The following is a 17,603-nucleotide window of genomic DNA, read 5'->3' as shown; positions in this document are numbered from 1 at the left end:
CCGGGACTTTATAATGACTACAAAACATTCATAAAAATACACACAATGGCATAAAGGAAAAACAGTGCTACTATAGCGAGCAGTCTATGCGGACTTGGACTATAATGTGTTGTCTACCAAGTGGTAGTAGAAGTAACAAGACAAGCCTCCCCTGTACACTAGTTCTCCTCCGACGATGGAGTCTTTCTTCCAAGAAGGGGAGAACGTGGCAGAGAACCTACTGGAGGGGCTCCAAGTACTCGGTTTCCTCCCACACTCCAAAGACATACTGATAGGGAATGTAGGTTGTGAGCCGTATATGGGACAGTGACTAACAAGTGCTGCAGAATATGTTGGAACCATATAATCAAAATCAATCGATCAATTAATAATACCCAACCAGAAGAGAACCAAAAACAGGCCTCTTTGCCTGTGCAGATGGTACAAGTAGGAGGCACCACACAATGGGATTAAGTCGGACTTTGGATGAGGAGAACTACGGCCATGTTTGCACTGCTGTCAGGGTTGGACTGGCCCGCCGGGGGACTGGGGAATCCCCCAGTAGGCCCCGAGCCTGGACTATTAAGTCCTCATTATGGGGCCTTTATGGGGCCCTACCGGACCTCCACTGTGCAGATACTGTGGTGAGGTGGCTGAGAAAATTACATGGTCTGTGCTTTGGAGTGATGGAGGGAAAGAAGATCAAACGTTAACATGGAGCAAAGGAGAAGAATTACAATGGATCATAGACTATGGATTCTAACCCTATAGAAGCACTGAAAAAATTGTAATAATATGTTGGTACATTATCATAGCTTACTTATAGGCCACACTGGTTTACCCAACAAAAATAGTGGTTGAAGTTGGTCCTTTCAAACAGAATCACTTATAGGCTATTGTAAAACTCTTATGAAAAAAAAAACAATTTTCTCACTAATTTCACCAAATCAGTTTTCTCAGTATAACCCATTGAAAGTGCTTTGGCAATGCATGAAACACCCCAATATTCCAATCAGGATACACCTCTATTGGAAAGTATATGCAACACCCAATCATTAACTTCCATTGATCTGAATGGCCAGCATGTAATATCCTATTTCCCTTCTATGGCTGGCTTCTGCCTTTTTCATTAATAAAGGGTCTGCAGAGATTTTTATCACATATAATACATTATACTATACAATGTAAGATACAAAATATACAACTAGCCTTGAATTAAAATGTAAACTTGGTCATTCTTACCATGGATGTTTGGGTTCTTGCTCTTGTTGATCTGTTTTAGTCTTTTTTGGTGAGATTTGCCATTGTAATGTATTTGGGCTTGAGCAGCGGAGTTGAGCTGAATGTTGCAGACGTCACATAGCGTATAGGATGGCAATCTCTTCTGCTTGGACTGTAGGTCCATTGTTAGGTTGTCCGAATGCCCATCATCACATATAGGAAGAGTTAGCAAGGAGTCTGTAGAGTAAGCAGGACTCACCGGGCGCTTCATGACTGCACATAAAAAATACAAAGAAAAAACCCAATTTTAATAAAATATACTCTCCAATGACAACATCAATCTGTTGAGCAATAGTGCTAGAACATGGCTCCTGAAATGAGGCGTCTGTGGGTCTGTCCACAATAACTGCTGGGTATTTACAATTCATTTCTTAAGACAGAGGGATATAAATGTCTGAAGCTTTTATTGTAGTCTTTATCAAGGAGGTAAAAGAGACTAAGACCACAATGTGGAGCACCAATATCCACGTACCACAAAAGATACTATATATACACTTATTAATCCCATCATTATGCTGTTAATTGTCATTTATTATTGGTCGTACAAAGGGTTGTGAAGGTACTGGAGGTGCAGAGAATATAGTGAAAAAAACAAAACCTAAAGCATTATAAATCTACATTAAGTAATACCAATGTGTGTTTATCCCTCCTTATTTATAAGCCTTCCCTTTGCAATGAACCATCATTGTATGACTGTATAAAGTTAGAATCGGTCCCCAAAAAATAAGATGCTCAAATATCCTAATATTTATCATATTTGTTAGTTTTATGTTACTTGTTACTGCACATAACAGAAGACTGGTCCTGTATTAGACAGACATCTCATTGATTTAAAAGCGCACAGTGTAATACTTTATTTCTCCTCTGGAGGAGCTGCAGGCAAATTGAACAATGTGTGAAATATCTTATAATAAGGGAATAAGTTACTGCCAGATACATGTGGCTGTATACCTGAGGTATACAGGGGGGAAACTTGGTGATCAATTTGTTTGAGCCGTTTTAGTGTTATGGTAGAATTAGCCTTGGGGTAGGTACAGTTTAGTGAAATGAAAAACAGACGCATTATGCAAGGCATTTGCGTGAAGTCTCTAGAGCAACCACACATTAATCCATTTATTTAGTGTCAAACTAGGTGACATTATATCCAATCAGAATTGTACTATATCAGGCATGCATACATTAACCATGTAGTATTAACTTTACAGGAGTAGCCCTGATGTACACAAAACACTATAGCTATCAATGGGTGACTGCAACAGATAGAACTATGTAAAATTAACCAAAGATCTACATACCCTGTTTCCCCAAAAATAAGTCATCCCCCGAAAGTAAGACATAGCAGAGGTTTTTTTGAATTGCCTAATATAAGGCACCCCCTGAAAGTAAGATACCCCCTAATAATAATAATCCTTCTGCACAAAGAGTGTATAAAGAAAATCATTGCAGCCAGCTGAACACTGTGCATAATGTTCCATGTGCACAGAGATGCCGGCTGCTGATGCCGCTCGATACGTTGTGTCCACTGTTCGTGCTGCTGTAGGATGAGCTGGGAGATGTCCGCTGTGCATACACCAAACATTGTATGCAGCTGGGGGGGGGGGGGGGGGGGTCCACTCTCTCACCTCATCGTACAGCAGCAGGAACAGTGGATACAATGTACAGCAGCGGCAGCAGTCGGCTTTCCTGTGCACACAGCATTCAGCCGACACATCTAAATGTAGTGCAGTGGTGGCAGCAGCACACAAAAATAAAATAAGACATCCCCTGAAAATAAGACATAGTATATCTTTAGGACCAAAATTTAATATAAGATACTGTCTTATTTTCGGGGAAACAAGGTAGTAAAATTTGTGTTCAACCCTTTTATTCTCTAAACTACCACTAGAAAGTAGGATTTATTTTTTTTTAAAGTGGACAACCTTTATATATACTTAAAGAGGTTGCCAAGACAATTTTTTTTAATGTAGATTGTGAGCCCCATATAGGGATCACAATGTACATTTTTTTCCTATCAGTATGTCTTTGTAGTATGGAAGAAATCCACACAAACACGGGGAGAACATACAAACTCCGTTCAGATGTTGTTCCTGGCAGGATTTGAACTCAGGACTCCAGTGCTGCAAGGCTGCAGTGCTAACCACTGAGCCACCATGTTACCCCTAATTTTTTTTTAACTAGGCCATGGGAGGTGAAAAATAATTTTTTAAAAAATCAGCCTCAGCGAAGGACATGGGATGTCACTACCCATCCCCTGGTCCCTTTCTTAGGCTATAGAAGCTGGTAATTCGCCTCAGCAGAAGTGACCTGGGAGGTCACAGTTGGCGAGAAAGACAATAAGCAGCACCGGACCGCACTGGGATGACACCGGAGCAACAGGGACAGGTGAGTATTTTTTTTTCACCTTCCCCAGCCTAATTAAAACATAATATTTTAGCCTAGACAACCTCTTTAAGAAACATCTTTTGTTCTAAAGCTGCCTACAGGGGACAGTGAGCTTGGGATCAACTATATCAGGCAAATTATTGGCTCCTTATCTATGTAACAGTTATCTTAACAGTCAGCATCCCTCTGCAATAATAGGTCCCCACGAAATATAAATCTGCCAACAGGGTCACTTGGGGACTTAGCCCTGCCATGGCCCCACCAGAGCGTGTACTATATGCCAGTGTGGACACTATATCTAGGACTACACACAAGAGGTGTATGTGGCACCCTGAGTATCGGGTACATCCATGTTTACTTTCGGTGTAAGATGTAATACTTGTAAGATGTTTGGCATTAACATTACTGATTTACATTCACTAGTATTAAATAGATACAGAATACGAGATTTGGTCTTTTTAGTCGCAGAACACTTACAAATCATGTAATACCTTCAATATGTCACAAGATGGCATAACTACCTTATAACTCAGTACTGTACCACACCTTTCATGGTTAGCCTGCTATACCCAAAATGGTAATGAGACACCATTGCTAATTTTATTAGGGATAGTTTAAAAAAAACAATGTCCTGTGCCAAAGAACCTACAAGTGTCCTCAGCGCTGTGCACACAGAAGTGTACTCAGGGTTACACAGTACTGGCCAGTAAAAGCACAAAAACCATGATATTCCAAAAATATATAGATAACAATAAGTACAAGGGCAAAACTCCAACATTTGATCAGGTTCTAGGTAATATTTGAGTTAGACACCATATAGAAGAGTTGTTAATGATCACTATTTCTACATTTCGCTAAGCAGATACTGCATCAGTCCTTCTGTTGTCCTCTTTGATTTGACATGGCTTACTGACTTGTGTTATCTGTCTCTGGGTAAGCTGGATGAAAAATCAATACAACCTCCAGTGCATATATTACAGCAGATGTCACACTGCTTTCCCATGGTCCTGATAAGTAAATGTGACATATCATCAGCTCCTGTACTGATACATAACTAGGGAGATTTGTCATCGTCTTTGAAGCCTGTGAGGCCTCTAATAGCTGCCGTATTGGATATCTCAGCTATCCTAAAAACTCATGAAGCCGAACTGTATTTTTGCATTAACATGAAAGAAAAGTGCAATTTAAAGAGGACCTTTCATCACCTTCACCCTCTCCAGTTCTTAGCATCTGTTAATAGGTGCCGCTCAGCTGATTCTGGTACAGTTGGATATTTTCCTCACTTGCCCCGACCGTTACTGAGCAATCAGTGCTGTTACTTTTGGTGCTTGACATGCTATTTAGTCTTTGTACTGTCAGGTGAGAGGTGTCAGGCAGCAGCCGCAAAGGGGTGTGAGTCAGAGCTCCAATCAGAAGCAGCCAGTGTCAGAGCTGAGAATTATATCCCTTGCCTGCTCCAGTTGACACTGATCAACACAAAGTCTAAATAGCATACCAGGCACCAAAACTAACTGTACTGATTTCTCAGGAACAGTGATTGATAGACTCTATTTACTAAACCAGGCATTTCAGAAGAGAAAAAAAAAACCATGATGAGCAGCTGCTTGTTATAGCTCCATGGTGTGCATTTTCTTAATGATTATCTTACAGGTACAGCAAGATCAATGGCAGAAATGGGGATGTATTAAAAAGTTCTGCTCCTCCTACAACTGTCCAGATCAGAAATTTGTCATGGCCAAGGGATACAGCAACACTTAAGAGATAAGCTACAGATAAGGGATTCCCTCTGTCAGCCCCCTTGTCTTCTCTGCAATTGCCTAATGGTGCCTAAAGGTCCATCAGCTATGAAAGCTAGTTAGGCCCAGGGTCCGACATGCTGCTAGGCAGTTACCCTGCAATATAGAAGACTGTTGTAGATTAGGGCCCCCTTAGGGCTATGAATTGGTGATGCGGGCCTTGCAGTGACAGTAAGGGGATGAAGGTAGGAGGATAATGATCGAGCTTCCTCTTTGTCATCTCAGCCACACAATGCATCTATATATATATATATATATATATATATATATATATATATATATATATATATAAATAATAAAATGAGTAGTTCATTAAATAATCTACCCAGTTTTTTATATGGGCTCATAGGCTCCATGAAATGCCGTACACTGCCTACCTGTATGCAGTGCAGTGAGTGTACTGTGTTGCCACTTTTGCAGGGGTTAGGGGGTCTAGGGGCCCACTACTCCCCCTGGTTCACGGTCCTACCGGGGCAATCACCTGCTTTCCTGTACCCCAAAATCAGGATACAGTCACACAAAAATAAAGTAAAAAAACCTTGGAAATTATATATAGCCCCAAAAATATATACTGTATACCCCAAAATGGTGAATTTTTTTTCAATTGTGTTGCAAAAATAAATCCCTCTTGTGGCTACATTGACAAAAAATAAAAACTTTATTGCTCCTGGATTTGAGGATGAAACAAACGAAAAAGTGCCTGCCCTTAAAGAAGACCGTTCACTACAAGTCCAGCTCTCTACATCATTTAATTGATACTGATTCTGACACAGATTTTCTCTAGCCTCACCATTCCTGAGCAATTAATGTTGTTAGTTTTGGTGTCTGATATGCTATTTGGGCTCTGTACTGTCACGAGGGCAGTGTCAGGCAGGAGCAGACAAGGGGTGTGATTGTGAACTCTGACACCGGCTGCCTCTGAATGAAAGCTTAAATAGCATATCTGGCACCAAAACTAGCGCACCTGTTGCTCAAGAACGGTGGGGCCGGAAAAGAAAATTTCAACCGGGCTGGAATCAGTGGAGTGGCACTTATTGCAAGATGCTAAGAACATGAACTGGTGGAGGAGATGAAAGGTCCTCTTTAACACCCATAATAAGTATATCCTTAAAAGATTAAATAACATATGATTAGAGCTGCAATACCATAGCTATGAGGACCCAGGTTAATATCTAACCAGGATATAATGTGTGAAGGCATGTGTACCTTCTTGGTTTCAGCATGGCTTTCCTCTACTTCCTTCAGTATTACTCGAATCATTGCCTGGTTTATTAGCTTCCACTACATTGGCCCCAGTGTTTATAAGTCTCTGAGTGTCTGCGGTAAGGAAATTAGATTAAAAGTTCCACTGGGGCAGAAAAAGAAGTGAATAAACACGCAGTGCAATGTGGAGTACACTGGCATAATACTGCTATAGTGTTTATTAAGAGAGTTCCTTGCCATGTTAGGATATATGGGTGTTGTGGGGATAGGGCTATCAAGGTAGGTACGTCTATTAGCCAATGAGGACAGCCTCTATTACATCTGAATGGACGTAACACATTGATATAGATGTGTGACCACCCTCAAGTTGACCTGGCAATATCAGCTGCTTTCAGGGCGTTTCAGCTGCTGGCTCTACCTTTACGTTGCAAAATACCAGCTTTTTTTGTTGCAGATTTTGTGGAATTTTGAGCCGAAGCCAAGTGGCTACAACTGAAATAGGAAATATCTAGAAATTACTTAAACTTCTCTGTTCTGCTCAATTTAATCTTGGCTGTGGCTCTAAAAAACACAGCAAAATGTGCAAGAGAAAAAGCAGTTTTTCCGCAACATGGGATCTTAGCCTCACAGTGGATACCTTTAAATGTTCTGCTATGGATAGTCGTAGCCAAAAGTTTTAAGATGGACACAAATGTTGGTATTCTCAAAGTTTGCTGCTTTAGTATTTTCAGAACTTTTAGGCTACAGGTATACGAATGTGCATATACGTGTCTATAAGAAAATGTCATGGCCAGTACATATATGACATCCATGTGCCCACTATACTCTCCACAGACCCTTCCTTTCCAATGAAAGAGTTCGGACAACAAAATGGAAATGAGTAGGACCTGCATCCAGGTTGATGACAGATCATTCTTAGCTAACCAGTACTTGGAGTTTATTGCCACTGGTTCTCAATGGAAATGAAATGTTGGGGTTTTCCTGGCCATGGATTGAAAATTTCAATGTGTTGTTCTCCATGCTACTTAGTTATCACTTTTGCCTTGTGACAAGGTGCTCCATCATGTGAAAAAAAGCATCACCATGGGGAGAAGTTGCTCTTGCGGTGTATTTAGATACCATTCTTTGTTCATGGCAGTGTTTTATGAGTGAGCTCACTCCCTTGGATGAAAAACCACCCGGCAGATGAATGGTCTCAGGACTTATGGTGGCGCTCAACTTTTCTTCTCTGGACAATCATTCTTCTTTTCCTATTAATTGATTCTAAGTTGACAAAGTGAATCCCCCCTCCCCACTAAGGACCCACTTTCATTACTAGAATAAAAGGGGAATCCTGCTTATGTTTCCAGGCAGTAGTACTTCTCGGATAGGAGCACCCTCTTTCTCCAAATATAAGTTACATTCACTGGGACCTACAATCCACAATCAGGGAGGGGCTGTATAAATTAAAAAAATAAATTATCTATCTATCTATCTATCTATCTATCTATCTATCTATCTATCTAGCTAGCTAGCTAGCTAGCTTGTGTGTATTCTCTATGTACTTTATTTGTAATTACAACAATATACCACCCAGGCATATACTATAACTAAATACATCTGTTCATCTAATTTTTTTCTATGTCTACTTTATCCCTGGGATAAAACTACAAAGCAACAAGTAACTTGTGTGCTTTAGTTGGAATTGATTTTACATGCCATTCTAGTAAATTACAAGAACTGTATCCAGGATCACAGGCTGGCAAGTAACATGGCGGATAGGGAATGGACCCAAGATAAGTGGTATGTGGTTATATGTTAGGAAGTATGGGTCATTCATGGGTTACACATTTTTACTTATCCTCCAATTGAACTATAGCCAGACAAATGGATCACCGAGACCATACTGTATTGCTTAGTTGGTGACAGCTTCATCCTTCAACAAGATGCGCTGGACACAAAGTACTCTTCCAAATGCTAGTTAGGAACCTGAGTCACAGCCAAACTAAGATAAGACCTTTCACTTTCCAGCACAGCCAACTCTTTGATAGGCAGAATTTTAGTGATTTTGTCTCCTACCAGACGACGACTGTCACATTAGGAGCAGAAGAGACTTAATAACATTTTATTCTAGAAGGTGGTAATGAACGGCCTCATGGCAGAGGTGGCGCGATGTCAGTGTCATATTCCTCCAAGACTGGGAGCTCCAGTAAGCAGGATGCAAATAGACGCAAATAGTATGAAGGCTCCTCACAGTCTTATTTTCAAATAGGATGCAGAGGGATCCAGCTTTTGCAAAATAGAAAGCAATGCAACAGTATGTTTGTGGTGGTATGTTCACACAGAGTTTTTTGCAGGTGGATTTTGATGCCTTCCATTAATTTCAATAGGAGTCCCTTGCTTTTTTTCCTGCTAGCGATATTTTTTTCAGCTAGCGGGGAAAAAGAAGTGACATGCTCTATCTTCCCATGGAGACACACTCTTGATTAGGGCCTAATGAGGAGCGGGATGCCGTGACAGGATGACAATGCACTAACCGCAACAATGCACGTTGCAGCAAATCCCACTAAATAAAAGCCAGGTGCAGCTAACATTTATCTCATCTGATGAACAGGTGACAACTGGCCAGAATGTGACACATTTATATGCGGATCAGTGTCAGACCCAGTATATTACAATACTCCTATAGGGGTGTCGTTGCTCAACACACCCGATCCTTTGTTCTCACAAGAGATAAGCTGTCTCCAAAGGTATCTGGCAACATCTCCTTCCATTCACACGTACTGTTGGCCTATCATGCATGTGTAAGGGTGGTGCGATGGAATAGCTGTCAAATAAGTGTTTGGCCAACACCGTCGCATGGTGTATAGTCACATAGTAATGGGTTTTCAATTTCAGTTACATGACTTTTCTTATCTGAAAATAGTGAACTTTATTTGACGTGGATGTAAAAGTCCCGCAGCACTTTAGTGACTACCTCTGACCTGGAGCACTGTGATTCCCACTGAACTTGTTGTTGAATGTAACTTTAGCCTGGCTCAGCGTTGCATTAAGTCACCCAAATAATCAGACGTAATTAGTTTCTAAGGGACCGCTGTCACATGGTTCTAAAAGTAGCAAGTACAGACCTCGTCTATCCCAAGTAATAAAGGCTAAGACTAGGAAATATGTTAATAAGATATAAATACAATATAATAAAGATAAATAAGTTAAAAAAACATGAGAAAAAAAAACAAAAAATGATTTGCTCTGAATCATGAACCTGGCAACATGACATAACTATCTCTTGTCATCACCCATTCATAATTCATCATACACACATATACAGGAGATAATATATGTCTATAACGTTCCTAAGATGATGGCTCCTACCTTTTGAGCTTCAGAAGGTCCGGTCCCATCCGTCTCTTGCTCCTGAGCTCCCCCTTGTTCTCAGCTACTCTCCGATAGATAAAAAGCAATGACTGGGGAATCTGAGCTATGCCGCACAGGGCTCAGCTATCATATAGGGTCTGCTAGAAGGAGGATTTAATTCAGCTGTTCTGATGCTGGACCAATATTTTATTATCATTTTCTTGCCTGCTTTTTTTCTTCGATGTCAAAGTAGTGTGTGCGAGGACGGCTGTAGGTGCCACTGCTATAGCAGAAGGGTGACAAGTGCCAATTGGCACTGTTTATAATGTACGTGCCTGCCAAGTCATGCCACTGAGTAAGGGACATCAGGCAGCAAAGGGGTTTAGAGTTTCTAAAGTATTCAGGCACAGACATCGCGCTTAACTCCTTCTGGGCTGATGGAGAGAGTACACGTCTACATTTGATACACCTGATCTAAACCTGATCTGCAGCCTAATCTATTTCCTTCTACCACCGCTGTGCGGAGACAACATTCAGTAGTTTGCTTTGCAAGGAGTTTATTGTAAGGATATAATCCCATGCCATGGACTTGAAGCTGAGGAGATGAAAACTACACCAACATGCAAACTGGCAGGTTTTCATACCAATTGTTAAAAAACTTACTGTTAATTGGCTGTTGATTGTTACGATTGAGGACACACAATGTGGCCAACAATGAGTTCACTGTTGCATCTGAGGCCCTGTCTACCTGGGACAGGGAAAACCTTAAGCCTGCAATAATGTACAGCCATTGGTATCTGTAGGTGGGCAGTGTTGTGGATGCAGCATTGCCCTCAATGTCTATCCTCACCATGAGTTACCAGAGGGGTAACCACACTGACCCGCATGCCCGCAAGGTGTATGGCCACATCATGGTTGTATCTCATCTTACTGGCCTCCTCCTTGTGGGATCATAGAATAATACTGTACAGAATGTGTTAGTGTGAGGACACACAAGCCAAAACCAAGAGCGTATAAAAAAAAAAACGGAAGAAATACCATCTGGCCTTTATAGATTCTCACCCATTATAATCCACGCCTGGCTTGCCCTTGAAGAAAAATGGAATATGTCCTTAGCCTTAAAGAGTACCTGATGTCTCGGTGACTTTTTAGATAAGCTGCAGTCCTCACTGACCTAGTAGGTAAAGATTACCTGCCATATACTGATAGAAACAAATATATTATGTTTTTACATTGATTTCTATGTAAATTGCACCTGTTGAAAGGGTCTGCTAAATAGATGTAAAAAATAAAAATGATATGAATGGAGCCTTAACCTGTCTTTTCCTCTCTAAAATTTCCTGCACTTTCTGCTTACTCCTCCTCCCTCCCCTCTCCATAGACATCTATAGATATGAGTTATCTGAGCCATATGACCTGCAGTCTGTCTTGATACAGATAGAGCAATGATCTTGACAGTGAAAGTCATATTAGAAGAAAGGGGAGCAAGGAAACTTTCTGATAAAGGGATTGTCCGTCCTTATTAAAACCCCCAGAATAAAATGTATATGCCTAAAAGTAACAAATTATTACATATTGGTTAATTAGTGGAATTTGTCATTCATTTAACATTCCAAGCAATTGTGTTATGGTAAGCTAGATGGGCATTTAATTGTTTGGAGGACACTACACAACCCAGGTCTTCCTAGTAGAATTGCTGCCATGAATAAACACTAAAGAAGAGAAATAGGAAAAAAGATACTTGGGCTAAGGGTCAGGGAACAAAGGCCATAGAGATAGGACATTGGGCTGATGAGTCCAAATTTGATATTTTTAGACAGAATACCAGGAGTGTATGAGGATGTTATCAGGTCACTGGGTGGTTACATTGCTGAATATAACATATTTAATAATATTAATTGATTTTCAGTACTCCATAGTTCTAAAATGAGTAAAATAAAATTGCTAAAATACTGACTGTATACTGTATATACTGCATTGCTGTTTATGAGAAAACAATTGAAACCAAAGAAAACAGATCTTAAACCAAATCAAGACTGACCTTTCATTTCAAGTGTAATGGTTCTGTTCTATTTCCGACATCATGGGAATGACATTTGTTCTCATAATATGGCCAGAATAAGGCATTGGAATTGAAAATGACATATACACTTGTAAGAATGGAAGAGAAACAGTACAATCAGCATGGATGGATGGATGATGGGTGGATGGATGATGGGTGGATGCATGGATGGATATATGAATGAATGAGGGATGGATGGATGGATGATGGGTGGATGCATGGATGGATGAATGAGAGATTGATGGAAGGATGGATGGATGATGGATGGATGCACAGATGGATGGATGGATGAATGATGGATGGATGGATGATGGGTGGATGCATGGATGGATTGATGAATGAGAGATTGATGGAAGGATGGATGGATGATGGATGGATGTACAGATGGATGGATGGATGAATGATGGATGGAAGGATGGAAGGATGGATGGATGGATGGATGGATGGACACATGGATGCATAGATGGATGGATGAATGAATGGTATCACAGGTCCCATCAACATTGAGTACAATGAAGATCCAAACAGAACATTCTACAACAGTTGTCCCAACCAGTCGCTTGGGAGTCCTATATGGCCTGCGACTTCGAGCTTTGTAACTCACCATGGGAGCCATGAGCTATAGCCATAGGCATGGATAAAACACAACATGCACTTTGACTATATGACCCCCCCCCTAAAAAAAAACAAAAAAAACAAATCCCACTAAAATATTTATATGCAAATGTTTTCAATTTCATGTTTTTTTGGGTTCTGAAGGTTTTCTATGCTTTTCATTTTTAATTTGAATGTAACAATGTTTGGGATAAATTATATTTATATGGGCATAAAAAAAAATTTCCATTGACTTTACTATCTATAATAATAATGCCTAGAAATGTAATGTACAAGACAAATACAATTCCTGTAATACACAGTCTTACACTAGCAATCTACTCCAAACCACAAGCTCAGCTTTCATTCAATATGCAACACAAGATGTGCAGAAGAGTTTAGCTCGCTATGTCTCATGTCTATGTCTTGTGATTTGTAATAATCTCCTTATTACAAGTAATAGTAATAAGCTCATATGAGCTACAGATCTATTGTCTTGCCAGATCATTATCATCATAAGGTATTATTACTACTACTACTATGATTATTATACTATGCTGGAAAATCTCTTTGTTCTACAGTAACAAAATATCAACAGAGACCTCAGGACAACTTTTGGGGCATGGTAGTGGGCAGACATGGCTATCAGATGAGTTGCAAACTGATATCAGAATAATCTTTTGGAAAGTACCTTAAGCCCATAGGATACAATGACTGTCCTAATAAAACGTATTTATACAAAACATATTTCCCCATGTGCCAAACAGCAAAAAAGTATGAATGAAGATCTCCAGCCGTGCATGTGTTAAAGCTTGCGATCTGCCTCCGTAGAGCTTAATGTCGTGCTGCAGGACTATTTACAAGCTTGCCTGAGTATTTATAGCTGTGATCATATTTATAAAGCATTTATTTCTCTTTAAGCTTACCTAATAAGCTGTAAATAATGAATGAGCTACTACTTAATGAATGAGATTAGGCTCAGAGTCTCTGCAAATGCAGGTTCACCCAGTCATAAATAGCCCCACGTGTCTAAAGTAAAGCCAGGACTGGCGAAATATGGCACCAAAACACAATCCATTTCTATGAAGAAAATACATACAGAACTTGAAGCCTTCATTTTTTATGTAATACTGATAAATATTCCTCAACATGGATATATAGAAAACTCTGACAATATAGATAAGGGTTTGTGCTATGTTCTAGTGATGGAAAAACTTTTAGAGACCGAGTACCCAAACTGCAAACCAAAACTCACTAAATGATCGCAAAATGCCAACATGGCAACTTAACCTTAATACTGTGCAGATCTACAAATGGGGACAGTTACAGATCCCCAAAATTTGGTTATGTAAATGTGACTTTACAGAGCTTCCGATAATACAAACAACTTTGTACTAAAAGCGAATAGTCTCTGCAGTTGGCATAATTTTGAACAATTACCGTTCAGTATTTACATCGCACAGGATCAGTTTTATAGTGACCGTGCAGTGTTATTACAGCCTATATTAATACCATGTCTGCTATAGAACAGATACTGTGTGATATAAATAGTGAAGGGGACCCCACACAGTACCATCTGCTCCACAGTGACCCCCGTGCAGTACCATCTGCCCCACAGTGACCCCTGTGCAGTACCATCTGCCCCACAGTGACTCTCACACAGTACAATCTGCACCACAGCGGCTCCACATAGTACAATCTGCTCCACAGTGATCCCATACAGTACAATCTATTCCACAGTGGTCCCTACACAGTACAACCTGCAGTAAAATGGCCCCCTCACAGTATAATCTTTTCCACAGATGGGTGCCCACATACAGAGTGCCAAACTGAATCTTTGAAATGCTGGGTGTTAGATGGAAGTGCCCTCAGCAGTGCGATCTTGTGTTGGTTGTCACCTTACACTGGGTCTATGCAGTGGTGTGGACACTATAAAGGATGCCTGCAAGCCACTTCCAGTAGTAGTAGTTTGGGTCTGACAGCGTTATGTATCAACACCACCATGCCACCCTCCAGAGTACAGCCTCAATGCATTATCAACAAACTGATACTCCCTATGTTGTACTGATCTACCTCAGTGAGTGCACCATAGATGGGTCACTGCCTGCCGAACTGCTTTGTCCTGTTTGGAATCAAAAGAAGAAAATGAGCTGAACCCTCACAAGGGATTACTACAGTTTTTGCAGAATCACTTGTCGCAGGAGATTTGGACAATTGTGTTCCATGTGTTTGTGAGTAATGCTAAGTGACCACTGAAAAACTTGGAGCACATTTGAGAGACCACATTACTGCTTTACGCTGCTCCTATACTAACGTATATCTGAACTTGTTAAAGGAATCTGCCCGACTGCCCATGTGCATCATACAGCACACAGGCAAAAACTACATCGTAGGGAATTTGGGGCAATGTGTTTACATGACTACACACATTCCCTTAATAACATATCCAACGCCTGCTTCGCCCCTCCCGCATTTTCCCCAAAAAACATTCTCTGCCATGTGCTATGTTTTCTGAAAGTTCACGCAGATAGTATTTTGTATCTACATATTGTACCTATGCCAGAGCTGAACTAAAATACCAAAAAACAGGGAGGGGTAGCATAGAGACAGTGGACTAGAGGAGCTGCAAGTTCTTGGAGTAATGCTGGTCTTACACGACCGTAGTTTAAGACCGCAAATGGTCCACAATTGCGGGTTTTAAATTGCGGACCGTTTGCGGACCCACTGTTTTCTATGCGGCCTCTTACACCACCGTACATTTTGTCCGTGGTGTGCCATGCCGTAACCGTTGTCCGGACAGTATACCACATGTCCGTAATGGCCGTGTTTTTGCGGCACGGACTGTCCCATACAAGTCTATGGGCGCGTGCAGTTATGCGGATATACACTGAACATACATCAGTGTATATCCGCAATTGCGGATGTCAACATGTGTGTTTTGTTTTTTGCGGATCCGCATAATACTGATACACATGGAATGTTGCTGATGCACTTTGCGGTTGGGCACGGACAATTGCAGAATGAGATTTTAGAGTGAAATTTGTGTTGCAGATCCGCAAATTGCGGACCGCATAAACCACTACGGTCGTGTAAGACCAGTCTAAAAGGGCTGTTCAACATCTGCTTTGATTTATCGGTCTAGACTGCATGTGAAGTTTGTCCCAAGATCACAACATCACCTCTCCACAGGGCAAGTGACTGGTGGGGTGCAACTGCTGACCATGAGATTAGGGGAACTATGTCACACATTTTAAATGGATCTACACTCAAGCATGAGTGCTGCTGCTCCATACAACTCTATGGGACCGTCTGAGAAAGCCGAATGCTGTACTTGGTTTCTTTTCGTCAGTCCCATAGAGTCAAATGAAGCCATTCCATTCAGATGGAGGGACATGGAAATCCCATTCTTGCAATCATTGGGGACCCAGCAGTTCATCCCCCACCAGACATGTATCTTTTGACAACCCCTTTGATGTACAAGACGGACAAATATTCCCCACTGGCTTTATTATTTGAGAACTAAGGCTGGCCATACACTGGAGATGAACTGTTGGCTAAACACGGTCTATTGCTCCTGATTCCACCTAAACCACATACACTTAGCCGAGCATACATGCTTTTGAATGGGAAGAGAAGATTACACTTATTCATGAATCCAACATGCTGGATCCTTCTTTCAAGTGATTCAAGTTTGTTTTCCCCACCAAAGTAAACATTTTGACCAACTTTATTGTTTCCGACTATTTTAAGAGGAAATAGCTTCTGAGTTTGGTGCACAAGTCATGAATCCATACAAGGACTGTGACCAACAATATCAAACATTAAAATGGCACTTCAAATCTGGAATATTGGCCATACCCATAGAATGTTGTCTTAGTTACCCTTACCTCTGGACTATCCTAAGAACGGTCATCCTCTAGTACCATGGAAGGCCTCATCACATTACATATTACTGCGTTCGGAGAAGTGTGTATACTGTACACTGCTGTGCTAAGGCCATGTAGACGGTATATCTAATCCAACAATTAGCTTTGAAGTGAGACATGACAGTGCTCCAACTATAGTAACATCTGACCTTATAGTAAATTAACATGGAATGCCGAAAACACCTCAAGTAATCCCACCCAGTCCTCACCATCAGTCACAAGTAAAAATAAAATGGAACCTACATACTTTGTGCACATGCGGCTTCTCATTTAATCATCTGTCCCTTTTATTTTTAGCGTATCCACAGCTAATCTAACATTTTATGCCAATTTTGACAGTGGGGTGGATAAAGACTATTGACCTGACATGACTGTATAAGTCGGCCATTGATCTTACAATATACACTGCCTGAATTACCGTGTCTGTTCCATTTGTTAGACTGCACATATGATTATATATAATATGTTCACAAGCATTGTAGGTATGAAAGGATCTGAGAACTATTTTACAGGATGAGGTTTAGATTTTTTGGTGTCAGTGTAGGTCTTCAGGTCTTCCATCCTAGTATTCCTTTTACACTCTGCCATAGGCACAATGATTGCAGTGTATAATACAATAGTGTGTAAAACGGTTAGGGCTGTATACATAGGTTTTTAATTGTTAAAATAATTAAGTAAAGTCATAAAGAATTATGGAATTGTGTTTTTTTATGTCACCCCATAAGAACGTGTTTTAAAGTTTTTCAATTAGTTATATAACGCCACTAAATGATACCACAAAAAAATCAAATACCGTATATACTCAAGTATAAGCCGAATTTTTCAGCACATTTTTTGTGCTGAAAAAGCCCCCCTCGGCTTATACTCGAGTCAAGCAAAAAAAAAAAAAAATGTATTTATCTTTTGGGAGGGGAGGACTATGACTAGCTGCAATAGTAATGTATAGAATCTCCCATACAATAGTGAAAAAAAGAAGCTTTAAAAAAATATATAATAAAAAAAATAAAGTAAATAGAAGTTTTAAATCCCTCCTTTCCCTAGAATACA

The 17,603-nt window shown here is 40.4% G+C and overlaps 1 protein-coding gene across 1 annotated transcript in view; it reads right to left on the bottom strand.

Moving 5' to 3' along the window:
- The window catches only part of ZNF385C (zinc finger protein 385C), a 124,347-nt gene extending 114,307 nt beyond the window's left edge, over nucleotides 1-10,040 (bottom strand). The window contains exons 1-2 of the mRNA XM_075278304.1: nucleotides 9,993-10,040; nucleotides 1,222-1,473 (exon numbers count right to left, since the gene is read on the bottom strand). Of these exons, the coding sequence (XP_075134405.1) occupies nucleotides 1,222-1,471 (250 nt within the window). The 5' untranslated portion in view covers nucleotides 1,472-1,473; nucleotides 9,993-10,040. The remainder of the gene's footprint in view (nucleotides 1-1,221; nucleotides 1,474-9,992) is intronic.
- Between the last annotated feature and the right edge of the window lie 7,563 nt (nucleotides 10,041-17,603).

This window comes from Leptodactylus fuscus, chromosome 6 (genome assembly GCF_031893055.1).
Source record: "Leptodactylus fuscus isolate aLepFus1 chromosome 6, aLepFus1.hap2, whole genome shotgun sequence".
Classification (NCBI taxonomy): domain Eukaryota; kingdom Metazoa; phylum Chordata; class Amphibia; order Anura; family Leptodactylidae; genus Leptodactylus; species Leptodactylus fuscus.
This window is presented reverse-complemented; position numbering and strand designations above follow the sequence as displayed.